This window comes from Peromyscus californicus, unplaced genomic scaffold, assembly GCF_007827085.1.
Source record: "Peromyscus californicus insignis strain IS unplaced genomic scaffold, ASM782708v3 Scaffold_11__1_contigs__length_118956290, whole genome shotgun sequence".
In the NCBI taxonomy this organism is placed as follows: domain Eukaryota; kingdom Metazoa; phylum Chordata; class Mammalia; order Rodentia; family Cricetidae; genus Peromyscus; species Peromyscus californicus.
Genome location: NW_026294402.1, coordinates 5,015,337 through 5,033,147, shown reverse-complemented (window position 1 = coordinate 5,033,147; position 17,811 = coordinate 5,015,337). Strand labels below are relative to the sequence as shown.

General features: G+C 39.7%; 1 protein-coding gene across 3 annotated transcripts in view; it reads left to right on the top strand.

Moving 5' to 3' along the window:
• The window catches only part of Cep126 (centrosomal protein 126), a 51,898-nt gene extending 47,607 nt beyond the window's left edge, over positions 1 to 4,291 (top strand). For all 3 annotated transcript variants that reach the window (XM_052751861.1, XM_052751852.1, XM_052751868.1), the window contains 2 exons: positions 1,693 to 1,757; positions 3,798 to 4,291. In XM_052751861.1, coding sequence (XP_052607821.1) covers positions 1,693 to 1,757; positions 3,798 to 3,860 — 128 coding nt within the window. In that variant the 3' untranslated portion in view covers positions 3,861 to 4,291. The remainder of the gene's footprint in view (positions 1 to 1,692; positions 1,758 to 3,797) is intronic.
• The last annotated feature ends 13,520 nt before the right edge of the window (positions 4,292 to 17,811 follow it).

Sequence of the window (17,811 nt, the reverse complement as noted above, 5' to 3'; positions counted from 1 at the left end):
GAGGGCCAGCCTGGGTGGCCTGTCGAGCCCCAGACCAGATGGGGACATAAGATCCTGTCTTTAAGAAAAAAAGTGAAAATAGTTTTTAACTAGGAAAATCAGAGTAGAGCCACAGCAAAAAGAAATCAGAGTAGAGCCACAGCAAACTCTGAAGCTGAAGATATTTGATTCGTGGGATAATTAAAGGGGAACAGTACACAGTAGTGTCACAAAAGATGCTCCACCATTACGGTAGACCATCAAAAGATCTATGCTTTCCACCACAAAAAGTGGGGAGGTTTTAAAAAAAAAAAAAAAAAAAAAAAACAAAGCTTACACTTCTTCAACTTCAGTATTGAGCAGCTGAGGGAAGGGGGGAAACATCTCTGTTGCTATAGAAACGTAGCCTAGGGCGCACCTCACTGTAGTTACACCCCATGTTCATACTACCTGCATGGTCTCTAAAGCCTGGAGCAAAGAACATAATTGAAAATGATCTCAAACTGCTAATACCCACAAAATAATTAAGAAAATGTATATTAATATCCCTTTTGGAGATGGGGTTTATATTCCAATCTTCAAAGAATTATCATAAATGAGATCTGAGGGAAATGAATTGTCAAAAATCATAAAAAACTAATCCATAAAGAAAAAAATCCATTAAAAAATCAAAAGAAAGCACAATACATACTAAATAGAACCCAAGAAGATATTATATAATAAAATTACCGACACAAAAAACTATAAAATAACTGTATTTATATATTTTTAAATAATCAGAAATATCTTTCAAAATCCAGTAAGGAAACATGCAATATACAATGACTTAGCATATTTGGAAAATTACAAGACCTATGAATGGAAGATAGGAATAAATTTAAAATTCAGCCCATTATTTATAAACAACAGATGATGACATCTGAAGAGAGAGTTAATGACCTAGAATATAAATCAGAAAAAGTACAGAGGTGAGAAATAGCAAACTAGAGCTAAAACGACAAAGCCCTGGACCTGAGGCCGTGGGATCACGGCTGCCAAGTTCTCCAATCTAGTGAGACTACCAACACAGAGAGTGAAGAGCTGCTCTTCCAGAGGACCCAGGTTCAAGTCCCAGCACCCATATGGCAACTCACAACTGTCTGTAACCCCAGTTCCAAGATATCCGACACCCTCACACACACACACACACACACACACACACACACACACACACACAGACAACACGAGTGCACATAAAAAAAGGAAAGAAAGAAATTCTCTTGTGTAAAAGGGGTCCTGAGTTCAAGCCCCAGCACAGGAAGTGGGGGAAGCCTGTCTGGCTGGCCTGGAACTCACTATGTAGACCAGGCTAGCCTCAAACTCAGAGATCTGCCTGCCTCTGCCTTCTGATTATTGTCATTCTACCACAACCACCAAAAGAAAAAGAATAAAACAAAAGGAAAATATGACATTTGAATGAAGATTGTTTTATAAAATCAAGATACTAGGAATTCCCTCTTACCAGCTTCAGATTTATATAATTGTTCCTAATCAATTTGCTTTCATTTTTGGACCTATTTACATATAAGGACTATTTCTGGGGTCAGTAGGAAAAGAGTCTCATATTCAATTTTGAATATTTTGACACAACAGAATTTTGTTATTAATTCTTTAATGATTCTCTTTGTTATATAAGTAACTAATTATTTTTTGTGTCATGGTATGATTTTTCAGATGTACAAGAAGCCATTTGCAAAAACCCATCCATCAAAAATACTTTACAGTTAATACCACTTCTGGTAAGTGTTGGCTAAGTTCCTCCTTTGCTTGTTTTATGTAGGCATTTCTAGAGGTCAAAACCTTTAGGGGGGCAGCTGGAGAGGTAGCTCAGCAGTTAAGAACAGAGCCCTTGTTTTTGCAAAGGACCAGGCTGGTAGTTCACAATCATCAGCACTCTAGTTCCTGGGGACCGGATGTACTCTTCTGACCTCACGGGAACCAGTCACACATGCTGCACATACATGTGTGCAGGCAAAACACTCATTCACACAGAATAAAATACATAAATCTTTTTTAGTGTAAGAACCTTTGGAGATTTGAGGGAGAGGATAAAGACTGGGTGCCTTCAGTTCTGAAATCCTGACAGGACAGCGTCCGCATCTCTCAGTACTGTTTGTTCTGTGAAGCAGTGTTTGCAGTGTGCTTGCCCTGACCTGTGTCTGACAGGAGAGGCAGTGGAGAGAGAAGGAGGCTGCACTGCCCGTCCACTCACTCTGCACCCCTAGGCACACAGCTTTGGAGCATCCTTGTTGGCAAGCACTTGTTTCTCTACGTTGTTTTGTAATTGCCTAATTTGGTAATATTTCCAATGATAATTTTTCTTCCTAATAAGAATGTAGTAGATTCAAAATTTGAAAATTTTAAGTATCTTTACTTTGATTCATGCATTATGAGATATTGTTTAATTCAAATTTTAAGTACGTTTTTTTCCTCAAAGAACTTCAGAATCTTTGGAGAAATGTCAATTAATGACCTAGAAAATCAAATCTCTGACCCAGATACTTAAGTCATTAGCATTTATCCAAGCATAATTTCAGTGAGTTATGAAAACAGTTTTATCATGTGGGTGTTAATCCACTGATGATGGGTAACCATCCAGCTACATTAGGTTCAAATGCTGACTTAGTGGATTTTTTGAGACAGGGTTCAAAGAGATATGAGCTTCTGCCTCTCCCAAGTGCTAGGATTAAAGGCATGCACTACCACCACCCAGCGTAAAATAAAATAAATTTAATGAATTTTTAAGAAACAACTTTATCTTTGGCCTAAAATATATGTTACACATTCCTAGGGCCTTACATGTGCTTTGTTTAAAAAAGAAGGAAGGAAGAAAGGAAGGAAGGAAGGAAGGAAGGAAGGAAGGAAGGAAGGAAGAGAGAAAGAATGAATTATACTTGACCATTTACACACAGATAACAGTTCCTCTGCATTGTGTTGTTTTTTTTTTTTTGAGACGGCATCATGTAGTTAGCCTTGAACTCTTGGTCCTCCTGCCTCTCACTCGCAAGTGCTGAGATTATACGGATATCCCACCACCCCGGGTTAGAAAGCTGCTCTTCAGGATCTGGAGAGCTGACTCTGTGAGTAAAGTGGTTGCTCACAAGCCTGAGGCCCTGAGTTCAGATCCCAGTCCACGTGAAGACAGGATGGACAGTCTGTGGCCCAGCCCTTAGGCGTGGAAACAGGCAAGTCTCAGGGCTCCACTGGCCAGCCAGTCAGCCAAAGGATTGCTTTTCAGATTCAGTGAAGAGACCCTGTCTCTGAAAAGTAATGATAAAGTAAGTTGGGGAAGAGAAAAAGATGCCTAACATCAACCTCTGGCCTCCAAGTACACATAAGACAAGTACACCTGCCCACCCACAACCACAACCATACACGTGCTCTAAGGACGTTTCTTTGAAGCAAGTTACCAATAGTAAACTGTGAAAGTGTGAATTATTACTGTTCATACAATGCCCTACAGAGAGCAGGGCATAACATTGTTGAAATTGATATATGAACCATTTAAGAATTTTTATTTGAATTTAGTCTTCTTAAAAGCCATAATCGCCGGGCGGTGGTGGCGCACGCCTTTAATCCCAGCACTCGGGAGGCAGAGGCAGGCGGATCTCTGTGAGTTCGAGGCCAGCCTGGTCTCCAAAGCGAGTACCAGGAAAGGCGCAAAGCTACACAGAGAAACCCTGTCTCGAAAAAAAAAAAAAAGCCATAATCTGCAAGGAGAATTACCTGTTAACATCTGCAGATCTGACAATAAGAGAACCCTCTGAACTCTCTTACAGAACAGCCAGCCAAGGGCCAGGCTCTCTCCTGATGCTGGATCCAGAGTACAGAGAAAATACTGATCAACTGTGACAGTCACCACTTAGTGGATTCATTATTTTTGAGACTCCTGTAAATAAATTCTGTATTCTACATTTATTAATAATTTAAAATACTAGACTTTTATGTTTATAAAAGCAAATCATAATGTAGGTAATGGAGATGAATTTACTAGCTTATATTTATGCTACAAATTATACTTTATTATGTATTTTCTTGATACATTTTTAATGAATGAAATATTTCATTGTTTTCAGTAAGCATGCTAATGGATAAAAATTTTCTCTATTTAAAAATAAAAGAGGCTATTTTATTATTCAAATTATGTATTAGGTATGATAGTGAAGCTTTGTTTTCTGAAATTCCTAATTCTAATAAATTTTTGTACAAGTATACAAGAGGATTATGATTAATAACATCCCCCATAAATAATAAAGCTATTTGTTTAAGACTTTGCAGGATCTCTGCCTTTTTATGTTACCAGGAGGTTGAGTTACTAGCTTGCACGCTCAGTAATTAGTAATATCATTTTACTCAAGGGTCATTAGTCTCCAATAAAACTGACAACATTTTAAAAATTCAAAGTAAGGGCCAAGTTTGTTCCAGTGTCTGGTATGCTGTAGTGGAGAGAAAGGAGCATGGGCTTAAGAAGGGCCCAGGGAAAAGTTTCGGCAAGAATCAGCGAGTTCACGTTTGGGAATTATTTAATAAAGGCAGTGGTAATAAGCAGGCAATAATGAATATATTTTGAATTCTTATTTTCTGATACATTGGTTATGAAGTACAGAGTGGAAAGGAGAAATCAAGGATGATTCCATTGGTGACTGTGGTCAGGTTGGCTATGAGAAGGTGGAAATCCTGAGGTGGAGTATAGGAGAGCCAAAAGGTAGGTATTTTAAAAAACACTTACTACATTTTGATTTTCCTATTAGCTATCCCCATGGTGACCTGGCTAATTATTCCCTTGGACACACTGGCTGGAGTGCAGTGACAAGGTCAGTGAGCCCCTAGTGTAGACAGCTGTAAGACTGGATGAGATGACCTGAAGGAAAAGTGCAGGGTTCTAAAAGGTCATGAGAGACCAACTAGATTGACTGGGATTACAGACAAGCACCGTCACATCTAGCTTCTAATGATGTTTTCTTACATAGAGAAACCCAAGCACCACCAAAAAAATAAAGAACTAATAGTAAGCTCAACAAAACTGTAAGATACAAACAATATAAAAAAATTAGTGGTGTTAGTAACTTATCTGAAACAGAAATGAAGCAACATCCCATTATAATAGGCATCAAAAATAAATAAAATAGCTAGGGATACATTCAACTAAAGAGGTAAAAGATTGCGTTGAAAATGAAAAGGCATTAATGAACGCAATGGAAGGGAACACAACTGTCTTGAAAGGTATCTTGTGTTCAGGAATTGAACAGTTCAGTGCAGCCCCTATCAAAATACCCATGACATTCTACCTAGAACAAAAAATAAACTCAAAAATTTGTTTGAAACTCTTCTAAAAGTAAAAATAGCAAAAAAAACCATTAGCAATTAGCAAAAATTATAAAGCGTGACTTCAAAATATACTACAGAGCTTTAGTAATCAAAAGTCCGATATGAGCACAAAGGCAGGCAGGCACAGGGGAGAACCTAAGGCGTGGACCAGACACTGCAGCCCTAGGGCGACTCTTCCACAATGCTCCTGTGAACATTGCCTGAGACTGGACAGTCTTCTCAACTGAAGTTTTCTAAGAGTTACAATCCTCCTAAATATGTCTCTGAGAATACTATACCTGAATAAAAATTCAGTACAAAATTAACTCCTAATAGGTTAAAGGAGCCAACTAGATAAAGGCACTTGCCACAAATCTGGCAACTTGAGTTTTACTCTGGGACCCACGTGGAAAAAAGACAACCAGGCTGAACCACCACGGGTAACTGCCTTGTGGTGGCACAGCCGTCTCACTGAGTAATAGAACAACCTGCTTCACCAGTATGTCCCTAAGGCAATGTGCGACTACTGAGTTCTCAAGTAAAATACATTGACAGTCTAACAGATGTAAATATAGCAATGTGGTGCCCATCATGAGTTGTAAGTCAGGCAAGCCCTGTTAAACTGTTGTCTGAGTATTAATGTAATGTACTGCCCTCTAGGGGTGACAGAAAAATAAACATTCCTATCAGACAACACTGGTAGATTTGGTTCAATTGGATTTAGTTTGGTTTTATGGTTGAATACAAAAAGTTTTCATCTTTTTAACTTTTTTCCTTGTGTGCATTCATTGTACATGGCACTCTGGTACATTGTTATAGAGGACATTTTCACATGAGCGTATACATGAGCATATTGGCCCCCACACTTCCCATACCTTCTCTTCCCCCCTCCAGCTCCCCTTAGCTTTCCTTCTGGCTTTGCGCCCTCACTTCATAAATCTCTCAATCAAGTGTACTGAGGAGAACTTCCAGACACTAAGAGCGATTGCAAATTCATTCTGGAGCTGTGAATAATACTTAAATAGCATGCATATGGGTTTGATCCAACTAAAACCAAAACGTAAATAAAAACTCATTCTGTATTTATAAGAGTGAAGAAAGTAGACATCCTTGTTTCTCGTTTAATTGTGCTTAAAGTCTCTTTGTTAGAGCCTGTCTCAAAAAAACAAACAAAAACAAAACAACAAAAAAAACCAGAAAAATTCTGATCGGAAATTAGGAACAATTGGAAGTTTGTTGTTTTGTTTTGTTTTGTTTTTTGTTTTGTTTTGTTTTGAATAAAACTGCAACAAAGCAGGGTGTGGTGTTGCATGCCTTTAATCCTAGCACTTGGGAGGCAGAGTTTGAGGCCAACCTGGTCTACAGAGGTAGTTCCAGGACAGCCAAGGCTATATAGTGAGCCCCTGTCCCAAAATAAAACAAAGTAAGACTGCAACAATCCAACAGTGCTGTGCGTGTATGGCTGGTCATGGTGGAATGTGCTTAGGAGCCTAGGGATCAGGAAGGTCATTCACCCAAATTCAGCTATGCAGTGAGTACAAGGCCAGCCTGAGCTACATGAGATCTTGTCTCAAAAAACTAAAAAGAAGGACATCAGGCCGGACGATGGTGGCACATGCCTTTAATCCCAGCACTCTGGAGGCAAAGGCAGGCAGATCTCTATGAGTTCAAGGCCAGCCTGGTCTGTAGATGGGGTTCCAGGATAGCCAGGGCTACAGCGAGAGATCCTGTCTCAAAACAAACAAGGAAAAAAAGGGCCTTAGGATTGCTAAGTGGGTAAGGTCTCTTGCTGCTGAACCTGACAATATAATACACATGCCCACACAGACATTCAAACAGAATAAAGTGCAATACAATATTAACTAAAACAATAAAAGTAGACACTCAAGAAAATTGAACACGTATCTACAGAAAAAGTTGATACAGATATTCATGGGGTTTAAATCATCATAGCTAACACATAATTCATAAGTTTATAAATCAATGAGTACATAAATAAGATATGGGCCAGCAGGATGGCTGAGTGGCACTTGCCCCCAGGCCTGACAATCTGAATCCCATGCCTAGGACCCACATGATGGAAGGAGTGAACTGATATCCACAGGTTGTCCTCTGATCTCCACATATATGCACACAAAATAAATGTAAACAAAATTTAATCTGGTTTGTCTACACACTGGAATATAGAAATAAAAAGAATAACCTGATAACAAAGTGGATGAATCATTAAATTATTGTGGAAAGTGAAAGGAGTCAGACCTGAAAGGCCATCTATTACATATTACATGAAGACATTTCATCTGAAAGTGGATGGCAATTGCTGGGGCTATGAGCATGAAGCAGGAAATGTGTGCAAATAGAGATGGTCTTTCTAGTTGTTTATGCAAACATTCTCCAATAAACGTTAGGATTTAGAGTCTGTGAATGCTTTAAAAGTCATTGAGGTATGTAACTTACATGGACAAGTGTTGTAGTATTTGAATTACATTTCAATATATCTGTTGTTCAAAAAAATTAGAACCACAAAAGATGTAATTAAAAAGAAGATGAAGAAGAGAGAAGCCGCAGCAATGAGATCTGTAGGGCCAAAGAAAAAAATGAAACTAGAAAAGAAAGAAGTGGAAGAAAAACGAAAATAATTATCATAAATAAATAAATATCATCAATACATGAGTGAGCAGGGCAAGCTGGCTCAGACATGTAGTTCCAGCACTCAGGAGGTAGAGGCAGAAGAACCAGGAGGCTAAACACCATTCTATTTGACATACGAATTGCTAATAATAATGAGGTTTTTTTAAACAAACATACAATTTTAAAGGCTAGATATTAAACCAGGCATGGTGGCACTTACCTATAATTCCAATACTTGGATGCTGGAGTGGGAGGATCCTGAACTACACAGTAAATCAGAGGCCAGCCTAGACTGTGGACTGCAAGACTGTGTCAAAACAACCACAGAAACACCAGAAACAATAGCTTTTTTAAGACTATAGGTTAGAATTTAAAGCTATCAAAAATATCTATTTATTCAACAGTGAAGTAAGGATATTTCTCTTAGGCTTGAGAAAAAAAATAAATAAAAGGGATTTCTTTTTTTTTTAATTAAGAAATTTTCCATTCATCCTACCTATCAGTCACAGATTCCCCTGTCCTCCCTCCTCCCACTCCCCAGCTCCCCCCATCCCACCCCCCCCATTCCCACCTCCTCCAAGGCAAGGTCTCCCATGGGGAGTCAGCAGAGCATGGCACATTCAGTTGAAACAGGTATAAGCCCCTCCTCCCTGCACCAAGGCTGTGCAAAGTTTCTCACCATAGGCACTAGGTTCCAAAAAGCCGGCTCATGCACTAGGGACAGGTCCCAGTCCCACTGCCTGGGGGTTCTCTAAACAGTTCAAGCTAAACAACTGTCTCACTTATCCAGAGGGCCTAGTCCAGTTCCATGGAGGCTCCTCAGCTATTGGTCCACAGTTCGTGTGTTTCCACTAGTTTGACTAGCTGTCTCTGTACTCTTTCCAGTCATGGTCTCGATATCTCTTGCTCATAGAATCCCTCCTCTCTCTCATCGATTAGACTCCTGGAGCTCCACCTGGGACCCCATCGTGGATCTCTGCATCTAGTTCCATCAGTCACTAGATGAGGGTTCTATGATGACAGTTAGGGTATTCAGCCATCCGATCACCAGAGTAGGTCAGCTCAGGCACCCGGGTTTTTTATTTATTTTTTTAAGAAACCATTGAAGTCACAGTCTTAGCAAGCAGATAAGCAGATATGATAATCCTTGGAAAATCTAAGTTGATCTCCCGTAATGCAAACTATCTGTTATTTGTTCAGATTGCTTTGCAAACAGGCATACTACCTGAAGCAAGGCTTTGAAGTAGGTTCTCACCAAGTTGAGGGAAGTTGTGCCCAGCCAGGAAGCCAAAACAGGCCTAGGTGTAACCAGAAAGTTTCTCCAGTCCTGCCCGGCCCCTCGGTCCCGCAGTAGCTTATAAAATAATCCCTCAGAGGCTTAATGTTATTTACAAACTGTATGGCCTATGGCAGGCTTCTTGCTAGCTAGCTCTTTTATCTTACCTTACCGGTCTGCTGACATCTTGCTTCTCCTTCAGCTGTGACTGGAGTCCCTTCTCTCCTCTCCTTTCTTCTTTCCGTATATCTGCTTGGATTTCCTGCCTGCCTCTAAGCTGCCTTGTCATAGACCAATGCAGCTTTATTTATCAACCAATCAGAGCAACACATATTCATAGCACACAGAAAGACATCCCCCAGCACCTAGGCCCAAGCAAAGTGCCAGCCCAAAGTCTCATTTCCAAGGGTAAAGCCGCCTTGGTCCTTTCCAGTCCATTTCCACAGTGAATCAGCTAGAAATTACAGATTTTATTGAAGATGTTACTTCTAAAATCATTTTTGAATCAACGTTGTAAGTCAGATGGAGCAAGAAGTTAATCCTCTTGGAAGACCTCCCAGTCTTTGCCCTTCACAGAACCTTCTCCGACACAGTCTGTCAGAGCAATTTTAAATCATCTTGGATGTTTACTTTTTGTAAAGTTGGTTTTCTTTCTTAATTATGTGAGTGGTTGTGTGTCTGTGCACATGAGTACAGGTATCCCCAGAAGGATGAGAGTGTCAGAACCTCTGGTGCTGTGACAGGTGGTTGTGAGCCACCTGATGTGGCCATTGCTAGGGACATGTTCTTAACTCTGAGCCAGTTCTTCAACCTCTTGTAACTTCCTCTTACAGCATAGGTACCAAAACTACCAAATGAAACACCTGAATTTTTTTTCTTCTTAAATATTCATTTAATGTCTATTAGCATCTTAAATCTTCTGCAATTTTTAAGAGAAATACCTAGTTATTTCTCAATCAAAATAACTCAATCCAAAATTCCCTCAATCAATGTTTCCCTAATAAAGCTTGTATTACCAACCTAAGGAAAATACTTGAGAGTAGTTTGCATTCTATCTTGACGTTTTCTTATTTATAGTGTTGTAAGAAAATAAAAACCACATAGATGTAGTAGTAGGCCTCACTGGAGGCAGAAGCATCCAGAGCCCAAGCTTAGCTTTGAGAACCTAAGGAGTCAGAAGCTAGCTCAGGAGCTCACAACCTGATGGGGGAGGAGGGGGCAGGTGTGAGGAAGTGGCTCAGTGGGTAAGAGCATTTGCTTCGCAAGTGTGAAGATGAGCTCTAGTTCCCAACACTCATGCAAAAATGACTATGCATGTCTATAACCCCAGCACTGGGGTTGGGGTGGGGGGTGGCGCACCGGTGGATCCTCAGAGCTCATTGGCCAGCCCAGTGAGCCAGCCTAGCCAGAGCAGTGAGTTTTTGGTTCAGTGTGAGAGCCTGTCCCAAGGTAATAAAATGAAGAGAGCTAGAGGAAGACCCAATGCTCTGCTTCGGCATCTGCAAGCAGGTATTCACACACTCACCTGCATGCATAGGCACACACGCACACACATTCAATAAATAAATGTTCATAAATTATTAAAAAGAGGGAGGGAAGAAAGTGATGAAAGAAGAAAGGAAAGAAGGAGGGAGAGAGGGAGGAAGGAAGGAAAGGAAAATAAGCTGGTTGCATGTATGCCTCTTACTAGTACTTGCTCGTGCTTGGAAACTTGAACCCTATACTTTTACTAAGGAATTCTTTTTTCCCCCGGTAGATTTTAATATTTTTTTTAAATTTTTAAAATTTTGTGTGTCAGACAGACAGACAGACAGAGGAGTGGGGAGAAAACGCAAGTGTACATATATGGTGGTGTTCATGGGAAAGTCAAAGGATGACTTTGAGGAGTTGGTTCTCACCTTCTACCCACTGAGACAGGGTCCCTCCAGTTGCTTCTGCTACTTCCCCACAGGCAAGCTAGCCCAGGAGCTCCCAGCTGACTGACCCTCTCCACCTGCCCTCTCACTCTAGGAGTGCTGGGATTATAGATGCACACCACTGCATCTGCCTTCTTCCCTGGGTGCAGGAATTGAACTCTGGTTGTTAGACTTTTACTTTCAAGTGTTTTACCCACAGCGCCGTCTTAGTGGACTGCTGAATCCTACTAATAGCCTTAGCTGCACTCCCTACAAAGACACTCAGCTTCCAACTCTACATGAGCCTTGAATCCTGAACAAAATTATTTGACATGCATTTTCTGAGTCTTTCCAGATGAAAGAGATGCCCCAAATTAGTCATTTTGAAACAGAGCTGGAGGCCAGGATCTAAGCCATATATTCTCTATCCCCAGTTTATAAGCCAATTTCTTCATCCTTATATAGTTGCAGACTTGCAAAGATTTTATCAGTCTAGGGTTCTCTTTGTGCCACTCTTACTGGGACGGCAGTTTCATGACTATCTGAGGTCATTATTTGCTTATATATTGTGATCCAACACAAAGTCCTTGGGCCTCAGTCTTCAGGTAACCTGACTACTCTTTCATGTCAACAAAGGGCAATCAGAAGGTGATGCATGAGGCAGTTTGAGAAGAATTTTTATTACATATATCCACTTGTGTGTGGGAACAAAGGGGAAGAGGGGGTAAGAGACAGAAAGCCCACCACAGCACACAGGTCAGAAGACAATTTGCAGGAGTCAGTTCTCTCCTTCTGTCATGCATGTTCCAGGGACAGCTCAGGTCAGTTTCTAGCCAGTTTTCAGCCCCCATGGAGAGTGGCTCAGGACTGCATATACCTCCAGATCCAAGGGTCTGTGCCATCTCCTGCCTCCACAGGTTCACACACAGACACACATGTATACACATAAATAAAAATAAAAATATTTGATTAAACAAATAAAGAGGATTTTCATGTCCTCTGTAGATCTGACATTGTCTTTATCCTGGATCTGGACCGGAACATTCCCATTTCAAAGTGCCATGGTGTCTCCATACCTCCACCCCAGCTGCTGGCCTGGATTAGCCATGGAAGAGGCCCACATAAGGAATGACAGGTGCCAGGTGCCAGTGATGACAATGAAGATGGTCATTAATAATAGTTCATATCTCTAAGCATATACTATTTTACCATTCTAAACATTTCGGGAAGTTTTTCATTCAGTTCTCAAAAACAAAGCAAAACAAACTTTTGTAGATACAAAGCCTAAAGATGCTCTTCCTGGAAACACTCGTGTGTGTGTGTGTGTGTCTGTCTGTCTGTCTGTCTGTCTGTCTGTGTATGTAGTATGTATGTATGTGTGTATGTATGTGTGTGTCTCTGCATATGTAGTATGTGTATGTATGCAGTATATGTACGTTTGTATATGTGTGTGTGTCTGTGTTTTAGTGTGTGTCTCTATGTGTGTGTGTATATATGTAGATGTAATTCTAAATGGTCTTACTAAATAAGAAACACAGAGCCAAATAAAGAGTTAAAAGCCCAGAGATGGAGCAGTAGCCAAGAGCTAAGACCACCTTATCTTACCACTCGCTGCCGTCCTTCCCCTGAGAGAGAACTTCTTCCTGTGTCCTGTCTTTTTATTGCCTTTCTGTTCTGCCTTCTCATTGGTTCTAAACCCAACCACATGACTTCCACATCACTGTCTATACAGACCTCCAGGTCTCTATGGTTCGTACTGAGATTAAAGGTTCGGGTCACCGCTTGGCTGTGTCCTTGAACACGCAGAGACTCTGCCTGCCATGTGATCTGATTAAGGGTGTGTGCCGCCACCACCAGACTTCTGCTAAATGGCTTGCTCTTAGCTCTGATCCCCAGGCAACTTTATTTATTAACATACAAATAAAATCACACTTCAGCACAAATAAAATATCACCATATTTCTCCGTTCTATTCTAATAAAAAGAAAAAAGGAAAAAAGCTATAACTAATATAAGAAAAACAATATACAATAAGTATAATAACTATATACAATATATACAAGTAATAAATACCTAAACAATATCTAGTCCATTTGCATTTGACAAACTCAGAGTAAATAATTTCATTATCTATCCTATTTTGGTAAGTCCAAAATGTACCTGATTCACTTTCTATCCTAACTTATATTACCAGAACTATCTTATAATGTCTTTCAAATTTATACACTTACCCCTCTTTAGTGAGTTTCTTTTCTGAAATTCTTAACAAGGGAAACTATAACTATCTAATCTTACTATAACTATAACTATCTAATCTTCAACTCCCTCAGAGACCTCTAAGAAGGAAATAATATTACCTAAAAAAATAAAAACAGGAAGTGCACGCAAGCGGCTTCCAAAAACGTTGTGAGTTGACAGAAACAGCCAGCTGCCTGGACAGTCACCCGAGGTTTCTCTGCAGCACTGGGGCATCAGCCTATGGGCTTAGCATATCTGACAGACTCATTTGTGAAGTAGGATGTACACAAGGCCAACAGTTCGACCTCACATTTGGTGAGAGCAGTCCATGTACCAGAAACACCTGAATTCCACTAGTGTCATGTCATGATTCAGGATTTTAAATTCTGGAAATTGTTGATGGTTTTTGAATTCAGCTATCCATTCTTCTTGGCTTGTGTGTGGCTTCATCTCGGCATCCCATTCTTCTCCACTTGTGGGTGGCTTCATCTCTTTTATTAAATGCCAGTCTACCATTGAGAGGTTAGACTCCGTCAGCTTAGTTACTCTTTCGAAAATAATTGTTTCAGCTGCTGTTCCACTGCACACCAGAAGCCACCGGTCCACTGCCAGTTCAGCTGCCTTCGAAGAAAGGAGCTCTGTACCTTTTCCAGCTTGCAAAGGCCACTTCAGGGATGGTGCCATATTGTCCTGGCCTCAGAAGACACCTTTTTGTTAAAGCCACGACCACACTTGTCTTGGCAAGAATACGTAGTCCTTTGTTTCGTGTCCTGTCTGTCCATTTTGTCCTGTTTGTCAGCAGTCAATTCAAGGATACTTTGTTGTCCAGTGGCTAACTTCTGCCACAATGAAAGTTAACTCCATATGCAGTTTCTTCAATGCCCATATTTTCTCTGAAGTAGATTAGTACTGCCAGGAGCCAACATGTCTCATAGTCATAAAAAAAGAAAAAATTTCTAAGTTATTAAAACATTTTAAATGTTATATTCTGTAGATCTCTGAAGGGTTTGAAGATGACCTGACTATCTAAAATATATCTGCTCGATCTTGAAAATATACCTAATATGACTACAAGTTGGATTGTAATGTCTAACTACTAACTTTCATTTCTTTATATCCTAATAGTTGGTAATAATAACATCCAAGGATCAGCAAATTGCATTACATTGTTAAATGAACAATATAAGTACAATATCTTGAACAAGATCAGAAATATACATATAGCATTTTCTAACAATATCAATCTCAATATATATAATTTGTATACAACATACAAAAATCCAATCCAATGTAAAGTATTTAAAACTAGTAATTGTCTTTTAAAAGTAGATTCAATAATCTATCTTTTTATCTATATTGTATCTATATCTTCTCTTTACTTTTCAGAGTAGATTCAATAATCTGCCCTCTATTCTATCATATATATATATATATATATATATATATATATATATAATTGTTTTTAAAAAGCAAGAACCTTAAATCTAATCTCCTTTGCTTAGCCCTTTTCCTAGCCCTTTACCTTCAACTTGTAACCAACCCTCCTAAACAGTGAAAATTATCCTAGACCCAAAACCCATTAAAAGACCAAAACTATCTGCCCCACACCACCTCTTTGGGAATGTAGGCGTCATGTTCTTAAAATTGCTTCCTGCCGGATATGGGCGAAGGTATCTTTATTCTAAAAGAAAAATTTTGGGTTAATTGTCAAATTCTAGGAAAGGTAGCTATATCCTTTGTTGTCCAGTCTGTGCATAATGCCAAAGTTCAGGGCTTATTTCAAGTCCTTATTCAAGTAGTCTGGGAAACTGGATCATCTCAGGTAGCCATCTCAAAATTGCTCTGAGCAGTTTGTAGTCCAAAGCTGATCTGTAGATGATATTTGTCAGCTTAGTGGTATTATTATTGTCCACGTGGAATTGTTGCTGTGGTGCCCCATCTTCTTCCTGGAGACTTCAGTTGATGTTAGGCCTGGCCATGATTTCCTGAGGAAAACTGATAGAGACTCAAACACAAAGACATGCATAGGCAGGTAATTGAAGCCTTTTTTCTAGAATTAGTTAGTACTCTATATGATCATTTATATCTTAACAAAGTTTAAAATATATATATTAATCTTATAAATTTTGATATAAAATTCATACTTTAAGAAAAGTTTAAAGAGTCAGAATAAAATCAAAGAATTGAGATTAGTAGCAATAGAATAGTTCCTTAAAATTTTTTGTTTTTTGGTTTTTGTTTTTTCTCCTGTCCCATACCAGAAGATGGCTCTTTCTTCTGGCATGATACAGGGAGTTTGCATTTTCCTTTCAACAACATGCTTGGGTTTAAAGAAGGAGAGAGCCATTCTCCAACTCCAAAGCCAGCTTTAAATTTTGATTGAACTGGGACTATTAGAAGACCATTGGTGTTAAATGTCTTTAGAGAAAAGCAGAAACAACATTTAGGAAGACTTATGAAATTATATAGATGATATACAAATAGGCCATTTTACTCTTTTTCTTGGGACATTTTTTTAGATGATTTGTCCTTTTTCTTCAGTTGTCTCATTTGTCCTGTGTTCTTCAGATTCCTTAGCCTTCACTCTCCTAAAAGACAAAAACAAAAACCTTTCCCCAAGACTAATTTTGGGGGGGGGGGGGGGTTCTCTTTCAGCAAGTTTTATCTGATTAAATGAAAAGGCATGTGTTACTGGTATAAGTTAGTTTAAATTGGATGATCATGTTGGTTGATGAACTATCACCTCTTCTAATTAAGAGGTCTTTCTTGTTCAAATCGAACCTTTATCAATTTTGATGGTGTCCACAGCTTATCTTCTCCTGTAGAAACAAAAGCAAAACCTCGCCCCCAATGTAACACATATCCTGGTTTCCATTCTGAGGTCAGTACATCCTTAAAGTATATAGGCTGATTTAATTCTGTAGTTTTTTCTATTATCCAATGTCTCTCTGCAACTATTGTTCCTTTCTCATTGGCATTGAGAAAATTCAAAGTTAATAGAGCATTATACAGTCTATTTCTGGGGGGTTTTGTTACCCCTTTCTGTTTATTTAGAATATGGATATGTGTATCTGTGTGTCTCTGTATATATAGTGTGTGTATATGTATGTGTGTGTCTGTCTGTGTGTATGGGTCTGTGTGTCTGTATGTGTATAAAGTGTGTGTATGTGTGTATGTCTGTATGTGTGTGTCTGTGTATGTAGTATGTAGTGTGTATGTCTGTGTGTGTGTCTCTGTGTATGTAGTGTGTGTATGGTGTGTGTGTGTGTTGGCCTACATTTTCCTCAACACCATTGTGGAGGTCAGAGGACAATTTGTTGAGTTCATTCTCTCCTTCCACCTTTACGTGAGCTCCAGCAAATGAGCTCAGGCTTGTGCGACAAACACTTTCCTCTTTGTGGGACTCACTAGCCCTAGGGTGTGCACACTGTAACTGCTCTATCGCTCCCACACTGTTTTTTCTTTACTTCATTTGGAAGGCTGAAAATACGCCCTCAACCTCACATTCATATCTAGCTTTACTTATCTGAGATGGCTCATGGAATGCCAAGCAGAGAAGCGCGGCGTTCTCTGTGATGCCGGCATCGGTTCAGATCTTAATGAATTTGGAAGGGTGCCTGGAGTTGAAAGCAGACCTGTGTATCTGCAGTCACTTCAAGACTTGCCCAGAACCTAACAATTTCCCATTGGATCAACCGGGAAAAGAACTGTGTCTATTCAACTCTGGATTTTTAACTTAAGCACTTTATTCAAGCGAAATAAAAAGTAAGTTCAGATTCAGATCATTACTTGTAATGGTTTTGGTTTTTGTGTGTTTGGAAATTTGTCATTTACTTAGCCAAGGCCTCTTCCCTGTCTGTCTACCAGGGAGTCTGTTGAACTCCTAGTCTTTCCTTCTGCCCTCTCAGAGGTCACCCTAACTGCCCTGAGGTCTTGACTGCTTTGAACTGATAGAGAGGCAGCAGTCAGCATGCCTCAGAGGAGAGTCTCTCTAAGGAGCCACAATAAAACTTAAGTGATGACAGTGATCCAGAGCATAAGACAGCCATTTGGTGATGGTATGCATCTCTGCAGCTTATCATATGAGTAGCATCTCCATGAGTCAGTGGTCCTCAAAAGAAATCCCAAGACAAGATCCCAAATTGATACCATCTTCAGAAGAAACCCAAGAAGAGCCTCTGAAATGACACAGTCCAGGGATCTTGCTTGAGATTGTTCTCTTCCAGTTAAAGAATTAAAAGGCCGGAAGAGTCTGGAGTACAAGAGATGGCAGCAGAGAAATCTCAGACACCACAGACAGCAGCCAACAGAATCAGCCATTAAAGAAAGGTGTTTGTTGGGGGTGAGGAAATACTTGCTCACAGCAGGCATAAAGAAGAAAAGACCCTCCACAGCAGAGGGACACTCTGACAGCAGAGACGGCTGGTCTCTCTGGGTTTTGCATTGT